The sequence below is a fragment of the Callithrix jacchus genome, chromosome 19 (genome assembly GCF_049354715.1).
Source record: "Callithrix jacchus isolate 240 chromosome 19, calJac240_pri, whole genome shotgun sequence".
Classification (NCBI taxonomy): domain Eukaryota; kingdom Metazoa; phylum Chordata; class Mammalia; order Primates; family Cebidae; genus Callithrix; species Callithrix jacchus.
In genome coordinates this window covers 41,713,735-41,739,491 of record NC_133520.1, presented here as the reverse complement: position 1 = coordinate 41,739,491, position 25,757 = coordinate 41,713,735, and the positions used below count along the sequence as shown (strand labels likewise).

The following is a 25,757-nucleotide window of genomic DNA, read 5'->3' as shown; positions in this document are numbered from 1 at the left end:
AGACTGATGGATGCTGTGTATGAAGGTCACTCAGATCTTTTCTTTTCAGGTAGACTCTAGAAAGATGAATGCTGTTCTACAAAAACATCTAGGCTAATGGTTGTTGGTGTTTCCAAGCAAAATTACTTTTCAACCTTTAGAGAAAAAAGTAGTGGGCATCAAGTTACAAAGCCAATAATCTCTTCTTTCCCCAAATTCTGGAAGCATTTTCCAAAGAGGCAGTCTTTTAGCTCGTACAGTACATGACTCTGGCATCTAATGAAAGCAGTTATTCTTTCTTTAACAATGTTGGTATTTGTGTCAGTGTCGATGCTCATATGGTTTCTAAAAACCGAGCCTGTAAAATGATATCAAACGTCAACATCTCAATTATCCTTCCCCAAAAGTACACTGATCATGATTTATACTGTGGATTCCTAAAACTATCAATCACTATATGTACTCAGTTCTCAGGTATCTTTGAAACAGCAACTTATTCTCAGTAATTGTTATAACTCATTTCTTAAAACTACTTTAAAAACCATATACTCCTAAAAATATAAATACAAAAATACATAAAGAAAACTTCAAAGTTCTCTTCTAGTGATCGATGTTAACCATTTAATATATACCCTTATATATTTTGTCCTTGGTATAGATCAACAAATACATATAGTTTTAAATTTTATTCCCTCCTCTCTTCTATTTCATAGAATATCATCTTAAGCTATTAACAGAACTTTAGGTTGTTTTCAATTACATATGAAATAGGGTTGCCTTTTATTTACTTATTTATTATTTTTTAGACAGTCACCCAAGCTGGAGTATGGTGGCATCATCTCAGCTCACTGCAACCTCCACCCGCTAGGTTGAAGTGACTCTCCTGCCTCAGCCTCCTGAGTAGCTGGGATTACAGGTGCCCACCACCACAGCAAGCTAATTTTTGTATTTTTAATAGAAATGAGGTTTTGCCACGTTGGCCAGGCTGGTCTTAAACTCCAGACATCAGGTGATCCACCCACCTTGACCTCCCAAAGTGCTGGAATTACAGGTGTGAGCCACTGTGCCCGGCCTTCTTTTTTCTTTTTATAGTGTGACTGCTGGTAGGTCAAAGGATTTGCAAATACAACTTTTAACAGATATTGTCAAATTGCTTCCCATACAAATTATAATAATTCAGACTGTAACCAGCAGTTATGAAAGTATCTATTTCTCCACATTCTTGGTAGCACTGATCTTTCCATATTTACCAATCCAAGAGATGAGAAGTGGTATCTCACTCATTGCTATTTTTTTTTTTTTTATCTATAGGGAAAGGTGAATCGTTTTCATGTTTGGGGCCACTGATATTTCTTTTCCTGTGAATTGCTCGATATATATTAATTTTTTAACCATTTTTCTGTTATTTGTCACTTTATTTGGTTTTTGTACATTAGGGATATGTGTTTAAATATTTTTTCCCAAGTTTGTTTTCCCAGGCTTTTAAAAAAAACTTTGTTCATAATATTAAATATGTATATATTAACTCAGTTCAATCTGAACATTTTTCCTTAGGTTCCTGTGTTTCCTGTTTTTACGAAGAAGGCTTTCCCTAAGATTATATAAGCCTATGTTAAGTTCCCAAATATGCTTACATCTATTTCTGGAATGTCTATTCCATTTCTCTTATGTATTTATTCTTTCTCATAGCAATGCTATGTATTTTTATTACAGTAGCTTTGTAACGTTCTAACATCTGGCAGGAAAAAGACTCCTCTCTCAACAGTTATTTTCTCAAAAATGCTTCAGATATTCCTGTATCCCTATTCAACTGTATTAATCAATTAGTGTATTAAAAATATGTTAAATAGGCCCCCTTCCCATTTAAATGTCTTGCTCTGCCATGCACTTTCCATCTACTGAGTTTTAAAATTCAGAGTATATAGTTTTAGCCATTTTCCTGTGCTCTCATTAGGGCCTTCTTAAGCATAATACAGCAGTTTCCCCATATCTGTGGTTTCATTTTCCACCGTTATAGTTACCAGAGGCCAAACCTGCCCCAAAAATATGAAATTGAAAATTCCAGAAGTAATTCATGAGGTTTAAATTGCAAGCACCTCTCAGTGCCATAATGAGACATCATGCTATCCTGCTCTGTCCTGCCTCGAATGTGAATCATCCCTTTGTCCTATGTCTCCACACTCTCTGCAGTACCTGCCTGGTATCTCAGTGCTTGTGTCCAAGTAACCCTTATTTTACTTAATAGTGGTCCCAAAACACAAGAGTAGTGATGCTGGCAATTCAGATATGCTAATGGGAAACTGTAAAGTCCTCATTTCAAGTGAAAAGGTGAAAGTAATATGGAAGGAAATTTTAAAAATCGTACGCTGATGTTGCTAAGATTTACGGTAAGAACAAATCTGTGAAATTTTGGAGGAGGAAGAAGAAATTCATGCTAGTTTTGCTGTCACACCACAAACTGCAAAAGCTACAGCCACGGTGCATGATAAGTGCTTAGTTAAGATGGAAAAGGCATTACATTTATGGGTGGAAGATATGAGCAAAAAACATCTGTGATAACAGCCATATGTCACTCCAGAAAGCACTGAGCCCATGCAAATACTTAAGCAAGGAATCCCTTGAAATGAGTGGCACGAAACCATTACATCAACTCAGGAATACAGGTCAACAGTAGCCCATCGCTACATCACAATGCCTACATCACCTCACTGCATCAATAAGCATTGTGCCATCTCCCATGATCACTGCATCAATAAGCATTGTGCCATCTCCCATGATCACAACAAGGGTAAATAAAGTACAACAGAAGATGTTTTGAGAGAGAGCACATTCACATAATTTTTATTACAGTATATTGTTATAATTGATCTATTTTTATTAGTTGTTATTAATCTCTTACTAGGCCTCATTTATAAATTACACTTTATTACAGGTATGTATATACAGGAAAAAACAGTATATATATGATTTGGTACTAGTTTTTAGGCATCCACTGGGGGTGTCTGAACATATCCCTCATAGGTGGGGGGGATCTACTGTTTGTATTACATTATAGTCCTCTTCTTTCATGTACAACATGGTTTTGGTTGGGCACGGTGGCTCACACCTGTAATCTCACACTTTGGGAAACTGAGGCAGGCAGATCAATTGAGGTCAGGAGTTTGAGACCAGTCCAGCCAACAGGGTGAAACTCCGTCTCTACCAAAAATACAAAAATTAGCTGGGCATGGTGGCATGTGTCTGCAATCCCAATTACTCAGGAGTCTGAGGTAGGAGAATCACTTGAACCCAGGAGGCAAAGGTTGCAGTGAGCTGAGATCATGCCACTGCACTCCAGCCTGGGCAACAGAGTGAGACTCTGGTTCAAAACAACAATGATATCAACAAAAACACAAACGAACCACAAACACACACACACACCCCCATGATTTTATTCCTTGAATTTACTGCCAAGCTAATTGGCCTCATCAGCCCCTCATTCATTTTGTTTAGTTGTTCTGACTTTCCAAATTCTTTCCAGCCTCTGGGCCTTTGCACAGTACATGTCCCTCTGTGTGCTCTCTCTACTCATCTACTTGGTCTGTTTAGATGTTATTTCCATTAATGGCCTTCCTTCTTCAACCCCTGCTAAATTACGACTAGATTCTCATTCATCAGACCTTGTACTTTTCCATGGCAGCATGTACCTACTGTTTATAAATCTGTATCTGGTTACCATGCTGCCCCCCACTATACCAAGTTTCAGGAAGACTGTGCTCCTGTCACCACTGCATACCCAATACTAGGTAGGGTCTAACATAGATACTTGAAAAGAAGAATGGGTTCTTTGTATCTGTTTCTGAACCATTACTAAAAATATGTTTCAGTAGTACAATACTTGTAACCGAGATATGAATGCAGACTTTAAAAAACCATTCATTTTTTTATTAGAATAAACAGAAATTATATATTCCTTATAAATTATTTTTACATATAAGTCATTATTGATCAGTAATTGGCCTGTAGGATAATCTGTATTGTTCTATATACTTATTGAGTCTAATGATACTTTCCTATTTTAGAATTTTTCTTGAGCTAAGATTACACACATACTAGTATTACTAACCTCTCTTAAAACAAAAACACAATACACAAAGCATACTAGAAATATTTGGTTCTTTTAATCAGCTATTGATGGTATAATAAAATAAGTTTAAGTGGCACCTAATTTAACATGTAAAACAGTTCATTAAAAGATAATCTACAAAACAATGTTAAGCCTAATTGTCAAAACAACACCTTTTTTTTTATCAAGAAAGGAGAAATAAAGGCATGATCAAAATCATGGTTAACCACTTGAGTTCATTTTGACACTTACAGATGTTTTTGTAGGCATATTGGCAGGCACAATGTTGAAAACCAATCCACCAGATTTAAAAGTAATGGTAAGATAAAAAAGAAAAGCTAATATACATTTCAGAGGTAACGTTTGAAATTAAAGAAAAATATCCGCCATATATTACAACAGATCTTTTAATGTCTAATCATTTTTAACATTAAGATTGTTGTTTTGGGAAACATCTTTTCTCTTTGAACATTTCACTAAATGCTCAATGTTTTAAATAACTGACAGAGAGAAATAAGTTCTGTGTTCTGTACAAATTAAAGGACCCATGAATATAACCCCCTCCCCAAATCCCGCCAAAGCTCAATTTTGCAATGGTCTCAACAGAAAATAAACAGTCCACAGTTTAAACAGAATTCATAGCATTATAAAAGTTCACAGAACCCCTATGTTTTCATCTTTTGTTTCTAACAACAAAGATTACAATGACAGAATTGAATAATCAGAATGTAAAAATATTTGTGCAAAACTGCATTAATTGTTCTTACCATCTAAAATAGGGGTAAAACTTAAGAATACACAATGACAGTAATGAAGAAAAACTACATTAAAAGTAATTCTACCTTAGATTTCAAACAACATGGATTACACTATTACTAAACATTAAAAAAAGAAATGTGGCACCATGAGAGCAGCAGGAGCAACAAATGATTTGGCGATTCTGCCAGCTACGGAAAGCCGACACTGGGATATGCCAGAGTTAATCTCCACGACAGGCATCCATCTGAAAAGACTGGAAACAACTGGAGGGCTTACCAACTCACTTCAGTGTCTTTATTCTTAAATTTGCAGGTGATAAATGAAATATTTAAGGAAGTCTTTTCCCCTCCCTCTGAAGGAGTGTTCCTTGCGTTACTGGCAATCATTAAAAGAGTTGAATCATAGACTCTCTGGATTTACCAACACCAATCCATTTAACTGGGAGAAAACAAAGAGAAAAAGGATTGCACTATAAGACCCAGCACAGGGAAGTATGCCTTACTGTTCCATTTTTAACTGTGTAATATTTTCAGTTTCCTAATTCTTAATGACTTAGTATAGTAAAATATTGACTAAAACCAGCAGAGACCTACAGAAAGTTTGATCAAGTTCCTGATAACTGGCCAAGATAAGCATCTTAAACATCTAGATGAGAATATGATTTTAACTTGCATAGCCTCAGAAATTGCCCACTTCATGAGTCTATGGAGATCTAATTATCAGCACCACATGGTTTTAGATTATTAAAGAATTACCAGGTTCCATAAGGTACTGTTAGGATCAACCTTTGTGGTATTTCACAGATTTTTGTTTGACTCACTGCTATTTATATTTCAAAAAAATGTTGACTAAGAGCAGTAAGCAAACATGCTTACTAAATTTGACATCAAGTTATGAAGGGCAGCTAGCAATTTGGAAAACAAGAATCATGCTGGAAATGAACCACAAATACAAATGAACCACAAGACAAAATCAAGAGTAAGCAGATAACAGATTTTATATGGAGGATACATCCCACCAACTTCACCTTTTCTTATCTTTCAAATATCCATCAATGCCAACAAAAGGATAAAAGGAAGAAGCCATCTCTTAAAAGAATGACTTCACATAACTAGAAACAGCCATAACTTCGTTATGCTTACCTCCCTTGCCAATTTATATTTGTTCGTTAATAAATAGTTTTATCTATTTTTAAAAATTCTTTTCTTGCATTTTTTTCTAGTGAGATTTCCTGTTTTCTATACCTATTATTTCCCAATGTATATTCAGGAAACTCCAATTCTCAAGGGTAGTTTAACCCAAACAAACTACATACAGCATTTTTTAATCCCCCAAAAACACAAACCATTTTTGGTGGTGGTAAAGATACATGAGGATTTGTTATTAAGAGGGAGAAAGGAATAAGACAATGTCACAGGGTGAAAAAACAGACTAAGAATTAAAGACGGGTCAGAAGGGTGAGAATTAATCTAATATCTTCCATGTAAAGATGAACGTTCTATTTACTCTAAGGAATAAAATTATTCCTTTACATCTTCCTGGGTATTTATGCAAATCATGTGAACTCTGCAAAGTAACAGTGATCTTTCCTTTATTCTATTTCAGAGGCAGAAAAGTAAGTTAAAAGGCAGTTATTCACGAAATATTTACGTTTACCTGGAATTTGAAGCTCATCTTCAATAAATCGAACATAATTTTGTGCATTAACAGGTAGTTCTTTAAATGTCCTTGCATTTGATATGTCTGTGTTCCATCCTGGGAGAGTCTTATACTGAACTTCAACTTTATTTAAGACTTCTTGGTTTGCTAAAAGTTAAAGAGGAAATTTGTATATACTGCTTACTGTCAAACAACTTTTTGATGTATTATGAGTTCAAAATCTCTTATCAAAATCTTTGGAGCCAGATGTGTTTTGGGATTTAGAATTCTTCAGGTAGTAGAAAGACAAAACAGTAGAAATACCATCTGGGGCAGTATTCTATAATCAAACACATTTCTGCAGCAACACATATGATCATTCGCTATAAAAAGATAAAGATTATGTAATGCTGACATTACTTCAAGTCTGGTTTTGTTGCCAAATGAATCTGGGTGCCAAACTTAAAACTTTCCAGTTTTAAAGCTTATTGAATTTCCATTCTATTGATTAGGGATTGTAGATCTGTACCTCACAGAAAGAAGGCCTGCATAACTGCTCTCTTCTGAGAAATCTACTGTGCTACCTGAAATTTGCTTCATCATTCTACCTATTTTCTCTGTATTCCCTAATGGAAACTGAAACTATACTAAAGAAGAGTTTCTCTGACTTGAGTCAATATAGCGGATGCTATGGGTACTCTGTCTAGATGTCTCTCAAGACTGAGAGCTTTGGGAGCTTTGCCTGCTGACCACTTACAGTTCAGAGCCTCTGCAGGACTCGCCCTCCACTGAAGGGAGCTGCTGCCTCATAGCAGCGCACACCCACCGACTTGTCAGGCACAAAGCCATGGCTCCTGGGAGAGAAAACTCACAAGCAAGTCGAGAAGACACTCAGCTTTCTGCATAGGGACAATTTTCTGACCACAGTTCAGAACACTGGAGTCAACAGAGAATGGCAGCTCCACTGACCTGGGGATGTAGATAGCTGACTTCAGGGAAGCTGAACCTGCTACAATCAGCAAGGCCAGGCATCAGACAGGAGGGAGCTATAGAGAGAGGGGAGCCCCAGAAGTCCATGTAAGAGTCCCACGGCTGGCCGGGCGCGGTGGCTCACACCTGTAATCCCAGCACTTTGGGAGGCCGAGGCAGGTGGATCACGAGGTCAAGAGATCAAGACCATCCTGGTCAACATGGTGAAACCCCGTCTCTACTAAAAATACAAAAAATTAGCTGGGCATGGTGGCGCATGCCTGTAATCACAGCTACTCAGGAGGCTGAGGCAGGAGAATTGCCTGAACCCAGGAGGCGGAGGTTGTGGTGAGCCGAGATCGCGCCATTGCACTCCAGCCTGGGTAACAAGAGCGAAACTCCGTCTCAAAAAAAAAAAAAGAGTCCCACAACTACAGTAGGACTCCACAGGTAGAGGTAAAGAGCAGGACCATCAGAGGCTTACCAGACCTCAACTGCTACACAGTTGCGGGTGAAACAAAGACTCTAGAAGTCAAGCAGCGCTACTGAAAAGGAAGGAACAGGGCACACTTGGCACTCCAGCACTGCTGGACCAAACAGCTCTCATTATCATCCCTTGTTAACTCTCCTGGCATCAAGCGGAGCCACCGGAAAGGCTGCTCTTTAAGAATAAATGTCACACCCTTGAGTGAAACCTATTACAAACCTGCCATAATAAAGCCAAAAACCAAGTTCTGCCGAGATCTACAGAAGAGACAAAATTTGGAGACTGACTCATACCAGCTTAAACAAGTTTGAAAAACATCTTGGGTTTTCCACGTAACCACACAACAAAGCAAAAAACCAAACTAAGTTCAAGATGATCAGCAAATAATTCAATTGTCCCCTAAAACAAGAATTGACACTATTCAGAGGAAGATAACAGAATCTGAGTCTCTTTAACATATCATCCACGATGTCTAATAGTTAACCAATAGTCATTAGTCATAGAAACAGTGATCGACAGCCAAGGAAAAGAATAGTCAAGAGAAACCCAACTTGAGATGACCTAAAGGTTAGACTAACAGAAAAAAAAGAGTAGCTAATACAAACTAAGAAAATTTCACTGTTATTGAGTAAACAGATAGGGAATCTCAGTAGAGAAATAGAAAGTATAGAAGAAAACTAAATGGAAATTCTAAAAATAAAAATTCACCAGGTGGGTTTAAAAGCATATTGGAAATTCTGATCAGAATCATTTACCTCTTCCGGTGACTGCATTCCTTGCCTGCTGGCTTTGCCACATGAAATCCAAAATAATAGGGGAAGACTTAGCTTAAAGTTTAATGGGACTCTTACTTCTACTTTCCCACAGTGACAGCCACAGTAGGGGCTAATTTACACCATTAACCTTCCTCTTGTAGGTTTCACTAGGAAAGGCAACAACCAGAATCCTAGAGGAGCTGTTCCCAGAAGCACTCTCTGCTGCTGGGACTCACAGCTCAGTCCCTCTCCAGGAACTGCTCTTGGCCAAAGGGAGCTACCTCACTTGAGGAACAGCCCTTGTTTTGTGGCTAGTTATGGTGAGGTACAAAGTTTTGGCTACTTGCCTCAGTTTAGCACAGCTCTAAAGGGCCGCCCTACCTCTGTGGCTCCAATGGGGATTGGCTGCCCTGCATTTCAACTAGTCTGTCTGTGTCTTTCACAAGAGCTATTGCTGAAAGTATTCTCTACTACACTTCTTGAAATCTCCATCTCAAGAGTGTTTCTAGGGGAACTTGACCAAAAACAGCTGTAATATTGAACACATGAAATTGACAAATTTTATGTTTTGTTAGTTTTAAGTATTTTAATTAAAAGAATTTGCTGTAATGTTCTCTATGGTAGACCTTGCCACATGTGATTATACTTGGTTAGACTATTCTCTTTGGTGTTTGAAGTTGTAACTCTTGAAATAGGTTTGTAGATAGAATGAAGAACCAGGACATAACATATACTGGAACAGCCAGTTTTCCAAGTGAATATTATCCTACAATGGCAGTAGATACTTTTTTATAAAATAGCTAGATTCCCTCTATACTTATATACATGTAAGAAAAGGAAAGATAATAGGCATTTAATTTCCAAGAACTTACAGCTATCCTCAATTCCTAAGAAACAGCTGCCACAAGGTAATCACCAAACCTACTGGCTCATCAAGTTTTATTAAGCTAGTCAATGTTCCTAACCCTTATCACATGACTAAACCATAAAATCAAGGGCAGAGAAAGTCATTCATGGGGCCTGAAGGACAGGGAGGGCTAATGTACTGAGAGCCAGCTTAACAAGACAAGGGCTCTTGTTACCCCAGTGTTACCAAGGAAGGGAGAAACACCTCCATGGAAACTACTTTCGAAGTAGGGAAGATGACACTCGAGAGCAGTATGACTGGGCTCAGAGGTGCCCTGTTTTTCTTTATTCTTTTGAGTTTGAGCACATACTTGTTGTGACCCAACACCCAAATAAGTATTAGTTATGAACCAAATACTAATAATAATGAGAGCAAATTTATACTAATTATAAAGGGCATATCAAGCCTGTCACTATCTATCTATTGCAAATTATATGGAAGAGCTTTATGAAATTGCTCTAATACATTCACCTTATAATATTCTTTAGATATTGCCTAAAAGAAAATACCTGGAATATGAGGTATGATTTCACCATCTAACTTGTAAGCAACTCCAACTTTGATTTCCGTAAACATGTCCAAAATATCCAACTTGGTAAGTGCCAATCTAATTTTGGAAGAAAAGGCAATGTTAAAAAAGCAAACTCTTAAAGGCTCTAACATCTAATTTGATTAATGCAGGAGTAAAGAAAAATTCATGCAAAGCTAAAAGTTCTAAAGCAATTCTGAAAACTGGTTAGGCTTATATTTTAAAGCGTGCCACACATAAAACACTAGAGGACAATATACACTGAGTTACTTTGCTAGTAATTCTAACAGATTTTCACTGATGAATTTTGCTTAGCTTTCTTTTTTTATTTTGAGATAAGGTCTTGCTTTGTCACCCAGGCTGGAGTGCAGTGGCACAACAGGGTTCATTGCAAGCCTCAACTTCCTAGGCTCAAGTGATCCTTGCACCTCAGCCTCCCAAATAGCTGGGACTACAGGCGTGTGCCACCAGGCCCAGCTAATTGTTCTGCATTTTTTGTAGAGACAGAGTCTAGTTGCCCAGGCTAGTCTATTAACTCCTGGCCTCAAGTGATCCTCCTGCCTCTCAGTCTCCCAAAGTGCTGGGATTAGAGGCATGAGCCACCATGCCCAAATCAGCTTTCTTATGATTGATGAACCAACATGTATTTGTGGGAGGGCTGCCTGGAGTTAGCGATGCACTGTGGCCACGGAACACTGCAGAAGTCACTATACTACATGGATGATTAAGATACATGTACATTTACACACATGCCAACATCCCTCAGTTCTTCACTCTGGTTACCATCACCTCTACCCTTCTGGTCAGAAATTGTCAAAGAAGAGTGAGAAAAACCACGTCAAGGACCTCTTCATGATACATCAAAATTTCCCGACACACTGACTGGAAAACAGGTTTTAAAGAGAAAAATCTGTGGAAATGGATAACAAACTAAATTTGGGATTCTCGTCCCAAAAAATATACTTTAAACCTTATTCTGTTATTTACTGAATGTTCAGTCTAATACAGATATGAATATATCTGTCTACCTATTCATGTATATGCCTTAATAACAACCAACTCTGCCTGACCATTTTCAGTTGGCCAGGCAGTATGCAATAGGCTCTTACTATGTTTCTCACCTATTTTGAAAATACCCCCATGAAGTAGGTCATACTATAATCTAGATTTTAGAGAGGATGAAACAGGAGCAGAGATTGACTTGCTCAGCTATACAAGCATAATGCACAGATCTGAGATCTGAATCCAGGAACTCAGATATTAAGCCCACACGCTAATCACTAGCTGCATCGCCTCCCCTCTGTACATGCTCATGGTGTTTCTGCTATATACCCATCTATCTATCCAACTATGTACCCTATTCTGCCTGCCTCTATACTTACATACATGTAAGAGTGTCGTGATTCTTTTCAACAACCTTGGATGCCTAGGAAGATAACTTGGGGTCCCTCTCCTTGTGTACCCGTCCCCCTGTATCTTGGTCTATTTCTGCCTGGCACTACAATTTCAATATGGAGGCTAAAGAGTGAAATTTTCCTATTAAGGTACTCCACAAATTAAACCTATCACCATTAACCATCTATGATTTCCTGAAATAAACGTTTCTGAAGAATACTCACGCAGTAAATCCATTGATCATATGAGCGTATTTGAGCAAAACGAGGTCCAACCAGCCACATCTTCTTTTCCTTCCAGTAGTTACACCAAACTCTCTACCCCTTGTTTGTAATAATTCTCCAATTTCCTACAGAACAGAAAATAGAACTTTTTGCAATAAAGAGGAATTCACACAGGAAAAAAAAAAAGAAAATAGAACTTTAGGATGAGAATAGCAGTGCTATATATCTAGTGTAATAATATATACTAGAGATCACAGCAAACATCTATCTTTGAGATAAACATCTTTCAGATAATAACTAAATCAAAGATAGAATTCCATCGAGATGATGGATTTTATCTGAGGGAGGCATTATTATTATGTTTTTTAAGTCAGTATTTTTTTTACAATTGTTATACAGATAACTTCCTAAAATTTAGATTGACAGATTAAAATTTAAAAAATCAGTATTTATTAAAATAGACAAATCCAGCCAATTCTTCCAAGAACTGTAGTTTGATGTTCTTCCTGAAACCCATAAGGCAAACGTATCAGTAAGTCACCAGTATCATAATGCCTTTCTAAAGAAAGTGAAGATAGAAAACATGCTCAAATATCTACCCTAAAGTCATTCCCTAAAGCTTGTTTTTCCTATGATCTACCGAAGTCCTTAATTTGTTCCTTTCTGTTTAAAGCTATGATTTCATTATCTCTTATATCTGGCATCATTACAATTACATAGTTTTTGTTTATTTTGTTTTTGTTACATATTTTTTGAGATAGTCTCACTCTGCTGCCCAGGCTGGAGTGCCATGGTGCCATCTCAGCTCACTGAAATCTCTGCCTCCTGGGCTCAAGTGACCCTCCTATTCAGCCTCCCCAGTAGCTGGGACTACAGGTGCACACCACCACCTACAACATGCTGTCCCGGCTGATCATGAACTCCTGGGCTCAAGTCATCTGCCTGCCTCGGCCTCCCAAAGTGCTGGGATTACAGACAGGGGCCAGCACATGTAGCCAAAGTTATGTGCTTTTAAGAACATGTTGTTCTAAGCAGTCTTGCAAATTAAGTGAAAGGCAGAGGAGATAAGAATCCCTGAAGAAGAAGAGCGAGTTTCTGTTTGCTGCAGACGGGCTTACATTCTCTTGCTCTGTAGGAAAGGCACCTATGCCGACTCGAGTCGTATAAGCTTTCAGAACTCCATACACTTCTCCTACATTTTGAGGGGGCATACCCAAACCAGTACACACACCTCCAACGGTACAATTTGAAGAGGTTACAAAAGGGTAAGTCCCTAAAAACAGAAACACATATTAAAATACAGTATACACAGGAATAACATACTTTAAAACAGAATTACTATTACAATTCTGCATTTGAGGACATTATAGGTATCTAACTGCCCTCTCACAGTTTCAATGTTTTACTTTTTACTCATTTTAGCTGTAATGAGATAAAAATGAGGTTAGAGCTTTAACTGAAGTGCTTATACTGAGAGGCTCCTTGAATGCATGACCAGGTACAGTAAGTACAATAACTACTCACTTAAGGATTATGAAGAAATTTAATGCTGAAACTCATCTACTTATTTTCATAGTTTCCTGTTAGTGTAAAACAAATATGACTTCCTCATACTAATATTTAAAGTGTAATAGCAACCTGGAGTGACAGCAACACAAACATTTTCATAGTATTCAACATTTCCCCAGCTTTTAATCTCTACTCAGGGAATAACCCTCAAAGTATAAGAGCTAGAGAGTGTTATACTTTCTCACTCCCAAAGATCTCTGTCATATTGAACTATTCACTCTGCCAATTAGACACCTGTTTTCTTTCCAGACTGGCTAAGCACATTATGGTATCAAAAATACATGTCTACTATGTAGAAATACACTTTCTTTAATAGTTCACTTGGAGTCAAAAGCCAATGAAATGTCAGTTAAAGCTGAGAACAATGAGACTAGTCATGAGAAATCATGTTTAAATGAAACAGTAAAGAAATTAGGCAGTAGTTTGAAGAAAGGAGTTAAGCATTAACTAACCTTTGGAATATGAAGGAAATGCTCTGAATTCAGAGTCTCATGCCTAGGGAGCTAATTTATGTAAACAGGCTTTCATAAATCTTACTTAATAATAATGTATACATTTTTAAAAGGTTGAATTAAAGATGCAGACTATTCCATAGAATTTATCTTATCTGACAGTTTCAGGGTATGGAACTGAACCATAAACCAACAAAAACCACAATTTACAGAACCTCAGACCTACTGAACTCAAATGATTATTTTTCTAATAAAAGAGAGAGCTTAACACATGTATTGTGTGATCTGCAATATTCTTTTAAAAAGGTGCCATAAGATGATAAACTTTCATCATCCTGAATATACAAGCTAAAAACATTGCTTTAAAACTCCTTAATGCTAACATTCATTATTTATCTCTTAACTACTTACAGCTCAGATAAGCTCCCTTAACTACAAACCATATCTCACTTACCAAAATCAATATCTAATAGTGCTGCATTTGCACCTTCTACCAAGATTTTCTTTGGTGGTCCATGTAGGGCCTCATATAGGAAATAAACTCCATCTCTCACCATTGGTTTAATCCTTTCCATATAACCCTGTACACAAAGATAAAAACCAATTTTCACTAACACATGTTCAACACAACCAGTACAAGAATAAATTACCTGACTTTATGACATGAAAACTGACAAACGCAAAGCAGAAAGGAGCTGGTGACGGTGCTCACTCTCCTGTAACATTTGGATTAGCTTTCATCTCTCATGCTGATTTTCCAGGAACAGAAAAGAGGCATTAGCTAAAAAAAAACTGGAGATACAGTGAAATTCAAAGGTTTTATATTAACCTCACTACAATTTAATTTTTAATTTAAAAAATTAAAGCCCTCCAAACAGCAAAGTATTCATACTTCATAAACCAGCTTTCAGGAAAATAAATAACTACATTTATTATGCTTTTAAATTTTGTGAGGTGTTTGAAAAGCTGTATTTATAATCTACAAAACCATAACTGTTTTATTTTATTTCAATTTTTGAGACAGAGTCTCACTCTGTCACCCAGGCTGAAGTAGGTGGTGGGAACATGGCTCACTTGCAGCCTCAACCTCCCAGGCTCAGTCGATTCTCCCACCACAGCCGCCAAAGTGCTGGTTTACAGGCATAGGTCACTGTGTCTGGCCAACCATGAATTTTGAAACTTGCATCAGAGTGATTCTAAAAATGTGGTGAGGGCCACAAGTTACACTGCCAAGTATGCAACTATCAGTGACTGATTGCTATTGTTCTTTTTAATTTTATCCCAGTACTGCAACATATCTACCTCTGCACTATTACTAGTAGATAAAATCCAATACCATGTAACACATGGGCATCATAAACAATTCCCAAAACATTTTTTAGTACTACTGCTTAACCTCAGAATTCAATTAAAAATGTAAAATAACCAAAAACTTCCCCTAAGGCCTATAGTATAACTGCATTAAACCTAGGTTCAACTATGTTTAAATATGTAAACTATTATAGAAATTCCAATCTACTCATGAACCCACCTGAGTGTGTTCATACCCACTGATAAATGTATGATCATTCCTTGGCTCTAGTCTCCAATTCCTTACTTATTCCTGTTTTAGTCCCGTTTTTATACCTGAAATGACCACACTAGTCATCACGTGAGTTCCTTGTTCCTTAAAGTTCTGGTTCAACATACATAACCTATAAGAATCTTCTTACCCAATTTTATTTATTATTAGTCATCTACTTTAAGTTCCCATGGAGCACGTATAAAATGGACTTGAAAAGCCATACTCATACTTTAGCATGTAAACATTTCCAAGTTGCTAGTGAAAAAGTTAAAATATTTATTGCATAACAGGCTGGGTGCCATAGCTCATGCCTGTAACCCCAGCATTTTGAGAGGCCAAGGCAGGCAGATTGCTTTAGCTCAGGCACTCAAGACCAGCCTGGGCAACATGGCAAAAACCTCTATCTACCAAAAAACATTAGCTGGGTGTGGTGATGTGCCTGTAGTCCCAGCAACTCGGAAGGCTGAGGAAGGAGATCTCTTGAGCCCAGGGGTTTGAGGCTGCCGTGAACTGTGTTCATGCCACTGTACTCCAGCCTGGGTGACAAAGTGAGATCTTGTCTCTAAAAATAAAATAAATAAAATATTTATTGCATAACAGAATAAAAAGAAAATGGTAGTCTATTCTAAACAACAGTCAGTGCACTGAAATACAAATACCTAATATTTAGAATGTTCCTTATAGGTCATATTTTTTTTAGAACTTAGTGACTGTGCAGATCTAAGGTCTGCATTTATTCTAGAATGGCATGAGGTTTATAGATTTCTACTTAGTTCTGGAATTGATATCGATACTTATTTATAAATGAGAAGAAGTAATAATCAGATTCATAGGAAACAGTTTGAAGTTTATCGAAAACTGTCAAAGATGAAAGAATGGAGAGGATAGGAATTTCGAAAAGTGCACTGCTAAAAAAACTGACCCCACGGGGTTATCCTTTTAAAATGAGTTGGTTAGCTTAAAGAGTTCTCACTCATCCCTTTCCTGATCTGTCCTCTAATTGCTAGAAGTGATTTTCATATAGTGCAAATCTAGTCTTCTTTCTGTTCAAAATTACCTAACAGCTTTTCATTATCTCCAGGAGAAGATCTAAAGTCCCTGTCATCGCATGAGACATGATCTGGGCTCTGTCTCCTTTACTTCAGGTACTCCTCCTGCTCCCTGCTCACTGTTTTGCCTAAGCTGTATCATGTAAAGTCACTCAAACATACCATGTCCAAGATAAATAATTTCCTTTGCCAGTTCTTACCCAAAGCTTACATGAATGAAAAGATCTAGATGCCAAGTTGGCAAACAAGTGTTAAAAAGAACATTAAAGAGGTCAGAAAGCATTACCTTGAGTTTCTGTAATTCACCTTCAATGTCTATTTCCAAAGTGGGGTATATAGATTTGTATTGGTTGGCTAGAACTTTAAACCTGAGAAATAAAGATAAATCAAGACATTATCATTCTTTTAAAAATATTTCTAATAATATCATTCTATTCAAATGATTTCTGCAGATGGTAAATGATCTTAACAGCAAAGTAATCCCGAAACTGAAGTTACCTTCTGAGAAATAAAATTTAATAAGGAGATCAGCCATATGAATGAACAAGACACTCAAATTATTTTTTTACTCAAGTTTAGGCCTATCAACAACGTAATTAAGATAATGTGTGGGTAGAGGGAGAATAGAAATGGAATGACTAAAATCTGTAAACACAAAAGATTTAAATCTTAATTAACTATATTACACTGTACAAAAAAAGGGGGGCACAGTTTACATGATACTTGTAAGACAGAGAGGCAGACATTAGCAATCTAATATTCTTCAGTAAAGGTGCACTGCCAGTGCAGACACATATATTTGACTGAAAGGGGATACAATATGTCATTATAGCTTGGATGCCACTTGTTATTCAACACAACCAAGTCTCTATCAAGTCACCGAGTAGCTTTCTGATGACTACTAGGTTTCCCATGAATATCTGGCTACAGAAAGTATGTGTTAATGTAGCATTTCTGTTTTTCAAGTTGAGCTTGGTATACAGTAATTCACCAATATCTGAGAGCTAATGACTTCTGGGTAGGAGAACATAAGGAGTCTCCAGGCCCGAAAATGCAAGGATCAAGACTTTAGAATGTGACCGCCCTAGGACTGCCACACCCCCGGAATCATTCTCTTTCTCAGCCAACCATTCCATATTTCAAATCTTAAATATAACTCTGGTTTTGTCTTCTTAGGATATTCTATTAAATCACCATCATGTTATTTTTCATGAAGTTAATCTATAACTAAGGATTAGAATGCAATAAAAATAACTTTAATATTTCAAAGCTTAAAAATGCCAACCACCACTATTTAACTAGAACACTGATTGTATCATTTTGCACCCTAGGTTTTAAAAAAAATTAAAAATGCATTCATTCCTTCCATTTTGAAACATAAGTTAGTTACCTCTCAGAGAAGCCATCGAAGTCAGAAACAAGATCGCACATCCTAAGTCCACTCCGAGCAGCTTTGGAAGAATAAACTGGCCCAATGCCCTTTTTTGTTGTACCCAAACTTCAAAACAAATCAAAACAAGCTTTAAGTTAGACGAAAAGATGTAGGTCTTACGGTCAGATCATTTACAAAGAATAAAATTACACATGATATTTTCTGTTTATACTACTTGTTGTTAAGTAATGTTCATAATCCCACTGATTTTCTCTATTACAGGATATATCAATACTTATTTTTCGTAAACTTCTGCTCTAGAATTAAAATATAAGAGTCTGGATATCCATAAACTGCACCAAAATAAAAAAATTAAAATTAAAAAACATACTTTTTTCCTGCTTGTTCTTGTCTCTGTTGTTCCTGGATACCATCAGCTGCTTGATGAAAATCAAATACTGAGGGGAAATGAAACCACGGTTGTTGAAACAAAGATAATACACAAAAGCAAAACATACTGCATTTCCAATTACTTTAGTATAAATCCCTTCAGCCTCATTTCAGTATGACAAACAAATTTTTTAAACTGATAACAGTAGGAGATTATAACACCAACTAGTACATTACTATGAAAATGTCTGATCCTTCACTCTAATTTATTGCAGTCTATACTATTTTAAAAATAAGTCATTAAAAGGCTAATTTTGAAACATCTGACCTTAAATTTTATAAAGGTCAATTTACTCTTTATTCTTGAAGTTCTGGATTCCAGAAATCTAGGGATCATTTTGACACCTCCTTTTTCCTCATGAGTCTCACTAGCTTCCATCATTTCTCACCAAAACTGCAGTCTCCTAATGTGTGTATCTCTTTCCATTCTTAGACACCTCTAATCCAAACTTTGTAATGCAGCCAAAGCCATCTTTCCAAGACACAAACACAGCGTTCGCACCTCCCCTGCCCTTAAAACTCAATGGTTTTCTAGTGCCCTAAAAAAAGAGACAAAATTCTTTTTATATGACCTTGCAGTCTGCACTTTAATCCTATACGATGCTCTGCTACCCTCATTGCCCTCTGGTTACAGTGGCATTCTTTGCAGCCCTCAGCTACAAGGCATGGGCTTCTGCATGAAATACTGCCTCTTTCTAAACCCACACAACTTGTACTCTCTCTCTCTCCTACCAGTGCCCTAAGAGTATTAGGACCGTGTCAGTATAGCCTACTAGTTGATCCCAACGCAAATAAGTTCTCAAATATTTACTGACTTAATAAACAGTTGGTTTATAGAAGAGACAGAACTAGAATTTTTGTCCCTCAACTTCTAATCAAGGCTTACTGCTTTTTGTTTTGCTTTTAAACAGTTTTATGGGAATATAATTTATACCATAAAATTCACTCATTTAAGATGTACAATTTAACAATTTTTAGTATATTTAACCATAGCTTCTTTTTGCTAATGATGTCACTGTTTCCAAATAATTAAGTTGAAATGTGTAGATGTTACAGAAAGACTAATATGAGGTTCTCGGAATTAGTGGTAGCATCTGTAAAAGAACTAATTAAAAGAATCAGAAAAGGCCGGGCGCGGTGGCTCAAGCCTGTAATCCCAGCACTTTGGGAGGCCGAGGCAGGTGGATCACAAGGTCAAAAGATCGAGACCATCCTGGTCAACAAGGTGAAACCCCGTCTCTACTAAAAATACAAAAATTAGCTGGGCATGGTGGTGCGTGCCTGTAGTCCTAGCTACTCAGGAGGCTGAGGCAGGAGAATTGCTTGAACCCAGGAGGCGGAGGTTGCGGTGAGCCGAGATCATGCCATTGCACTCCAGCCTGGGTAACAACAGTGAAACTCCGTCTCAAAAAAAAAAAAAAGAAAGAAAGAAGAAGAAGAATTAGAAAAACGATATTGAAGTTAAAGATGGTGAAGCTAGAAAAGTCTGATAACCCAACCTAAACCCACCCTCTGATGAACCTGCCCCTAAAACCCCTATATGTACTCCTCTCTGATTCCCTCCTCTAGACACTCCTGAAACTGCCAAGGCAATCCTCCCCGTGCTTGGCAAGGTTAACAACCATAGCTTTTTATGATCAACAGGCTTCCCTGTTGCTGTTAGTAGGAAAGCTTTGATGCTGTATGTACTAATTAGTTACATTTCAGAAGCTCAATTTGTATTGTGTGATTCAAAAGTATCTAATAAGCAGTAACTGTCTTAGTGTCACACAGATAACAGTGACATCTTTTGAAATCATACTGCTATACTGCACACCAAAAGACATCTATGAAAATGCTCAGGGTAACAGTATTTGTAATTGTTCCCAATATTGGAAACAATGCAAATTTTCATCAATGGTAGAATGAATGGATTTCTGAAAGTGTGAATGGTCATATAAAGGGATACTATATGGCAATGAAAAAGAATAAAATATTATTTATGTAAACAATAATTGAGCTAAGAGGATTAGTTTATTATCATCTTCCCGTTTTATTGCCCAAGCAATAGTCTTTCTCAGTTACTTGAGAAGTCAGATAGTTCTTAAGGGCTGTTTCATTAAACCCTGATTTTGCAAATCAGTATGACAAGATTGAGATATTGAAGTATGCTATTTTCATTTCTTTTGAATAAAAAGACATTTGAATTTAAATGTTTTGTTTTCCATGCTCAAAGAAATTAAAAAAGCAACTGACAACCCACAAATAAATGGTTGATGGAAAGCAGATGAACCATATTTTTCAGAAATTAATCTAGTACCTTGTCATAGAGCTAATGCTTTCCTTGTTTTTTCTAGGCCCCAGGAAGCAATTACTGTAATCAGAATAATTACTTTCATAAGACTTTACAATGGCATGGAGCATTAATGCCTCCACTATTACTGTTTTGAAACAACAGCCTTGGAATAATAATGTTTCACTTTCTACAACCTAGTTCAAGCAAAAAGAAAATCATAACTGTGCACCTCTAAGTTTATTAACAGCATTTCATTTTTTTTCATTTTTCATTTCCTATTCTAGTTAAGCTGTATTAAGATGATGAATGCTATATTATGTTCAGCATGAGCCTAGGTACATGTAATAGTCACTTTGCTTCCTTCAATCTCCCTGAGGTCTTCACTCAACTGTCACTTTTCAGTGAAGCCTCCCCAGTCACATTACGTAAAACTGTAGGCCCCTACCCTACTCCTCCAAACTGTCTGACATTGCCTAGCTCCTTTCTCTGATTTACTATTTCTCCTCAGACCTGAGCACTATATGACATGCTACATCTATTACATATTTCTATTTATATAGTTTGTTTTCACTAATACACTATATGCTCCATTGAGAGATGTTTTCAGTCTTTTCTATTGCTGAATCCTTAGTGCTCTGCACCATAGCTGACACAGTAGGCATTTAATAGATAGATATTAAATAAAAGGACAGATACCTAACAAATCTGGATTTCATATTTAAATTTTTCTTTAAGTATCTCAAACCATTTCTCAGGCCATTTTCCCTCAATAAGAATCTCTTATGGTACAAACTGAGTTCTGAGATTCAGTGAACAGGGCAAAATGTTAACACAACAGGTCCTTGCATTAGTATGCTAATGTAAACAGTTGGCCAGCAACTTAATAATTTTTAAGTTTCCTTGAAAAAATCAACTGTTTAAACCTTCTAAGTGAAATAATATTTGAAGGTAAATCAAGTTAAGATAACGATGTATATTATAACCCCTAGACTATCAAAATTCATTAATTCATAAAACAAGAGATACAGCTAGTAAGTTAATAGTGGAGATAATATTAAAAATGTTCAATCTAAAAGAAAGCAAGAAAAGAAGAAAAGTAGACAAAGAACAAAAAGAGCAGACATAAATCCAACCAATCCAACCATACTGATCATTAACAAGTCTCAACAAAGTAAGATTAGGACCATACAGAGTACATTCTCTGTTCACAATGCAATTAAATTATAAATCAGTAAGAGAGAAATCATGAAAATCTTCCAATATTTGGAAACATAAACATCATATTCAACTTACGGATTAAAATCGAGATTACAAGTTATTTTGAATAAATGGAAATGAATATATAAATATTTGTGAACTACAGCTAACAGTGTTAGAAGAACATATTAGCCCGTTTACATTTAAGGTTAATATTGTTATATGTGAATTTGATCCTACCATTTTGATACTAGCTGGATGTTCTGCCCATTAGTTGATGCAGTTTCTTCATTGCATCGATGGTCTTTACCATTTGGTACGTTTCTGTAGTGGCTGGTACTGTTTCTTTCCATGTTTAGTGCTCCCTTCAGGAGATCTTGCAAGGCAGGCCTGGTGGTGATGAAATCTCTCAGCAATTGCTTGTCCATAGAGTATTTCATTTCTCCTTTACTTATGAAGGTTAGTTTGGCTGGATATGAAATTCTGGGTTGAAAGTTCTTTTCCTTAAGGATGTTGAATATTGGTCCCTACTCTCTTCTGGCTTGTAGGGTTTCTGCTGAGAGATCCGCTGTGAGTCTGATGGGCTTCCCTTTTTGGGTAACTTGACCTTTCTCTCTGGCTGCCCTTAGCATTTTTCCTTCATTTCAACCCTGGTGAATCTGACGATTATGTGCCTTGGGGTTGCTGTTCTTGAGGAACATCTCTGTGGTGTTCTCGGAACTTCCTGGACTTGAATGTTGGCCTGCCTTGCTAGGTTGGGAAAGTTCTCCCAGACAATATCCTGAAGAGTGTTTTCCAGCTTGGATTCATTCTCTCCGTCACATTCAGGTACACCTATCAAAGGCAGATTAGATATTTTCACATAATTCCATATTTCTTGGAGGCTTTGTTCATTTCTTTTAGCCCTTTTTCCTCTAATCTTGCCTTCTCGCTTTATTTCATTGAGTTGATCTTCAATCTCTGATAGCCTTTCTTCTGCTTGGTTGATTCGGCTACTGAAACTTGTGTATGCTTTGCAAAGTTCTTGTGCTGTGTTTTTCAGCTCCATCAAGTCATTTATGTTCTTCTCTGAGCTGGTTATTCTAGTTAGCATTTCACCTAACCTTTTTTCCAGGTTCTCAGTTTCTTTGCATTGGGTTAGAACATATTCTTTTAGCTTCAGGTTATTACCCACCTTCTAAAGCCTGCTCCTGTCAATTCATCAGACTCATTTTCCATCCAGCTTTGTTCCCTCGATAGTGAGGAGTTGTGATCCCTTGGAGGAGGAGAGGTGTTCTGGTTTTTGGCATTTTCATCCTTTTGTGCTGGCTTCTTCCCATCTTTGTGGATTTACCTACCTGTGGTCTTCGTGGTTGGTGACTTTCGAATGGGGTCTCTGAGTGGATGGCCTTTCTGTTGATGTTGAAGCTATTTCTTTCTGTTTCTTGGTTTTCCTTCTAACAGTCAGGAATTTCTGCTGCAGGACTGCTGGAGTTCCACTCCAGACCCTGCTTGCCTGGGAATCACCCGTGGGGGCTGCGGAATAGTAATGGTTGCTGCCTGTTCCTTCTTCTGGTATCTTCATCTCAGAAGGGGACCTGCCAGATGTCAGCCAGAGCTCTCCTTTATGAGCTGCCTCTCTGGATATACAGGGCTCAGGGAGCCACTGGAGGAGGCAGTCTGTCCCTTATCAGAGCTCAAGTGCTGTGCTGGGAGCTCCATTGTCCCGTTCAGAGCTACTGGGCAGGGACGTTTAAGTCCGTTGCAGCGGAACTCACAACCACCCTTCTTCCCAGGTGCTCTGTGACATGCTGCTGCCTTTTTTTCAAAGATGCCCTGCCCAGCAAGGAGGGCGTCTAGTCAGTCTACCTGCAGAGGCGCTGCTGAGCTGCTGTGGGCTCTGCCCAGCAGCTGTGTAATCTTCCTTGCGGTTTTGTTTACACAGGTAAGGTCAGAACTGCCTCAGTAAGGCGAACTGCCCTGATAATGGCTGACTGCCCTGGTAATGGCTGACTGCCTCAGTAACAGTGGACTGCCTCAGTAATGGTAGACACCCGTCCCCCATGGAGCTCAACCATCCAGGGTTGAGCTCAAACTGCTGCGCTGGCTGCAAAACTCTCAAGCTAGTGTGTTTCAGATTACTGGTCTTTGTGGGGGTGGGACCCACTGAGCCACATCGCCTTGCTTCTTGCCTTCAGCCCCCTCTTTTTCAGGGAAATGGGTGGCTCTCTCTTGCAGGCATTCCAGGAGCCAGTTAAAACGGCTGTCCAGGTTTGTGCCAGTTTTTGTGCTGGAAATCTGCAGCGCCAGCTGAAACAGCCATGCTAGAAACCTGCAGAGCTTTGGCAGGAATTTCCCGGTCTGTAGGCCGTAAGGACCACGAGAGAAGTGTAGTATCTGTACAGGAGTGCCAGAGTGACCGGAAAAGCCCCCAATGGCCTCCATTGGGTAGTGGGGGGCGGTCCTCCAGTCTGCTGCACTTCCCGGTTCAGGGAGCGCCCCACCCTGCCTTGGTTTGCCCTTCTCGGGCTACATCCACTGTCCAACCAGTCCCACTGAGATGCACCTGGAACCTCAGTTGGAAATGTGGAGATCACTCACCATCTGCATCACTCTCGCTGGGAACTGTGCTCCAGAGCTGTTCCTATTCAGCCGTCTTGGCAGAGTTCGCCTATAGTTTTTTTTATTATACTACACTCTATATCACCCACCACACTTTTATATGGAATCTCATATTGTGGAACATTTTGAAGCCTCTATGTGCCAGATCCTGTATGGTGTTCTGAAATGAGACTTCTAATGCCTTAAATTACAATGGAGCTTGCAGAACTGTCCGTTCAGTCCCATGGTGAGAGGGGGAGTCTCCAAAGCAAAGATCCAAAGTGGTTTCATAGCAACAATTCTCAGACAATTTTCCAGTTATTTAATTTTTTAATGATACTATTTACTCTTTTTCACTATTATAGAATTGACTGTGTTAAAATACATGCTTCTGGCCTGGCATGGTGGCTCACGTCTGTAATCCTAGCACTTTGGGAGGCCAAGGCAAGTGGATCATTTGAGGTTAAAAGTTCAAGACCAGCCCGACCAACATGGTGAAGCCCTGTCTCTACTAAAAATATTTTTTAAAAAATAAGCTGGGCATGGTGGCGCACCTGTAATCCCCGCTACTCAGGAGGCTGAGGCACAAGACTCACTTGAACCCAGGAGGTAGAGGTTGCAATGAGCCGAGATCGCGCCCCTGCACTCCCACCTGGGTGACAGAATGAGACCCTGTCTCAAAAAATAATAATAAAATAAAATACGTTTCTCATATGACTTTTTAAGGACCCTAGGAAATGAACCTTATAGGCTTTTAGTAATATACATTTTAAAGCACAACACATCCATTATTACACATATGACTACTAACACCTAAATATGAGTCTGAGCTTATCTTCTAGGGACTCAGTCCTCTATCAGAAATACTTTCCTTTAAGGATACACATTTATGGGTAAAAATCACTATTAAAGAAAGATAATTATAAATAAAATAATAATATTCATTTACATTTATTATGGCTCAAACCACATTACTTTCCTTTTACTCTAGGGCTTTTGACCCCTTTCTATTACTACTTTTGTTTTGTTTTGTTTTGGTGGTCTAACGTAATTAAGTAACTTGCTTAACCTCTATGCTATACCAAGGATGGAGCTATTAAGTAAAAGACCCAAAGCAATTGCAATGAAGAAGGAAGATGGAGACTCCGGACAGGAACAGAGCTATGTCTCTTAACACTATGCTCTTTCCAACAGGCTGGTATCATCAGCGTATATTTTTATCTGCAGATAGCCAAACTATCTGATTGCATACACTGATGCTACATGTTAATTCAGAGGGCAGGTGTGTTATTCCATTTTGCAATCCTAAATTGTGGTATGCTCATTAAGATACTGAATTTCACAGAGCAGACAACATAACAAAAAGCCATTAGCAAGTTGTGAAGGTAAGTGGTTTTTATCATCTAATGCAGCATCTTGCTCTATCCATAGGAACAATGGATAGCAAAAAGCTACACATAAAATCATGAAAGTTAAAAGAAGATAAAGATAACTATTGGTAA

At 37.8% G+C, this 25,757-nt stretch overlaps 1 protein-coding gene across 1 annotated transcript in view; it reads right to left on the bottom strand.

The window, feature by feature from the left end:
* Positions 1-4,117: 4,117 nt before the first annotated feature.
* Positions 4,118-25,757, bottom strand: part of ADSS2 (adenylosuccinate synthase 2) — a 41,690-nt gene continuing 20,050 nt past the window's right edge. The window contains exons 5-13 of the mRNA XM_054248357.2: positions 18,145-18,211; positions 17,772-17,879; positions 16,668-16,749; positions 14,223-14,349; positions 12,866-13,020; positions 11,748-11,872; positions 10,109-10,206; positions 6,500-6,649; positions 4,118-5,281 (exon numbers count right to left, since the gene is read on the bottom strand). Of these exons, the coding sequence (XP_054104332.1) occupies positions 5,229-5,281; positions 6,500-6,649; positions 10,109-10,206; positions 11,748-11,872; positions 12,866-13,020; positions 14,223-14,349; positions 16,668-16,749; positions 17,772-17,879; positions 18,145-18,211 (965 nt within the window). The 3' untranslated portion in view covers positions 4,118-5,228. The remainder of the gene's footprint in view (positions 5,282-6,499; positions 6,650-10,108; positions 10,207-11,747; positions 11,873-12,865; positions 13,021-14,222; positions 14,350-16,667; positions 16,750-17,771; positions 17,880-18,144; positions 18,212-25,757) is intronic.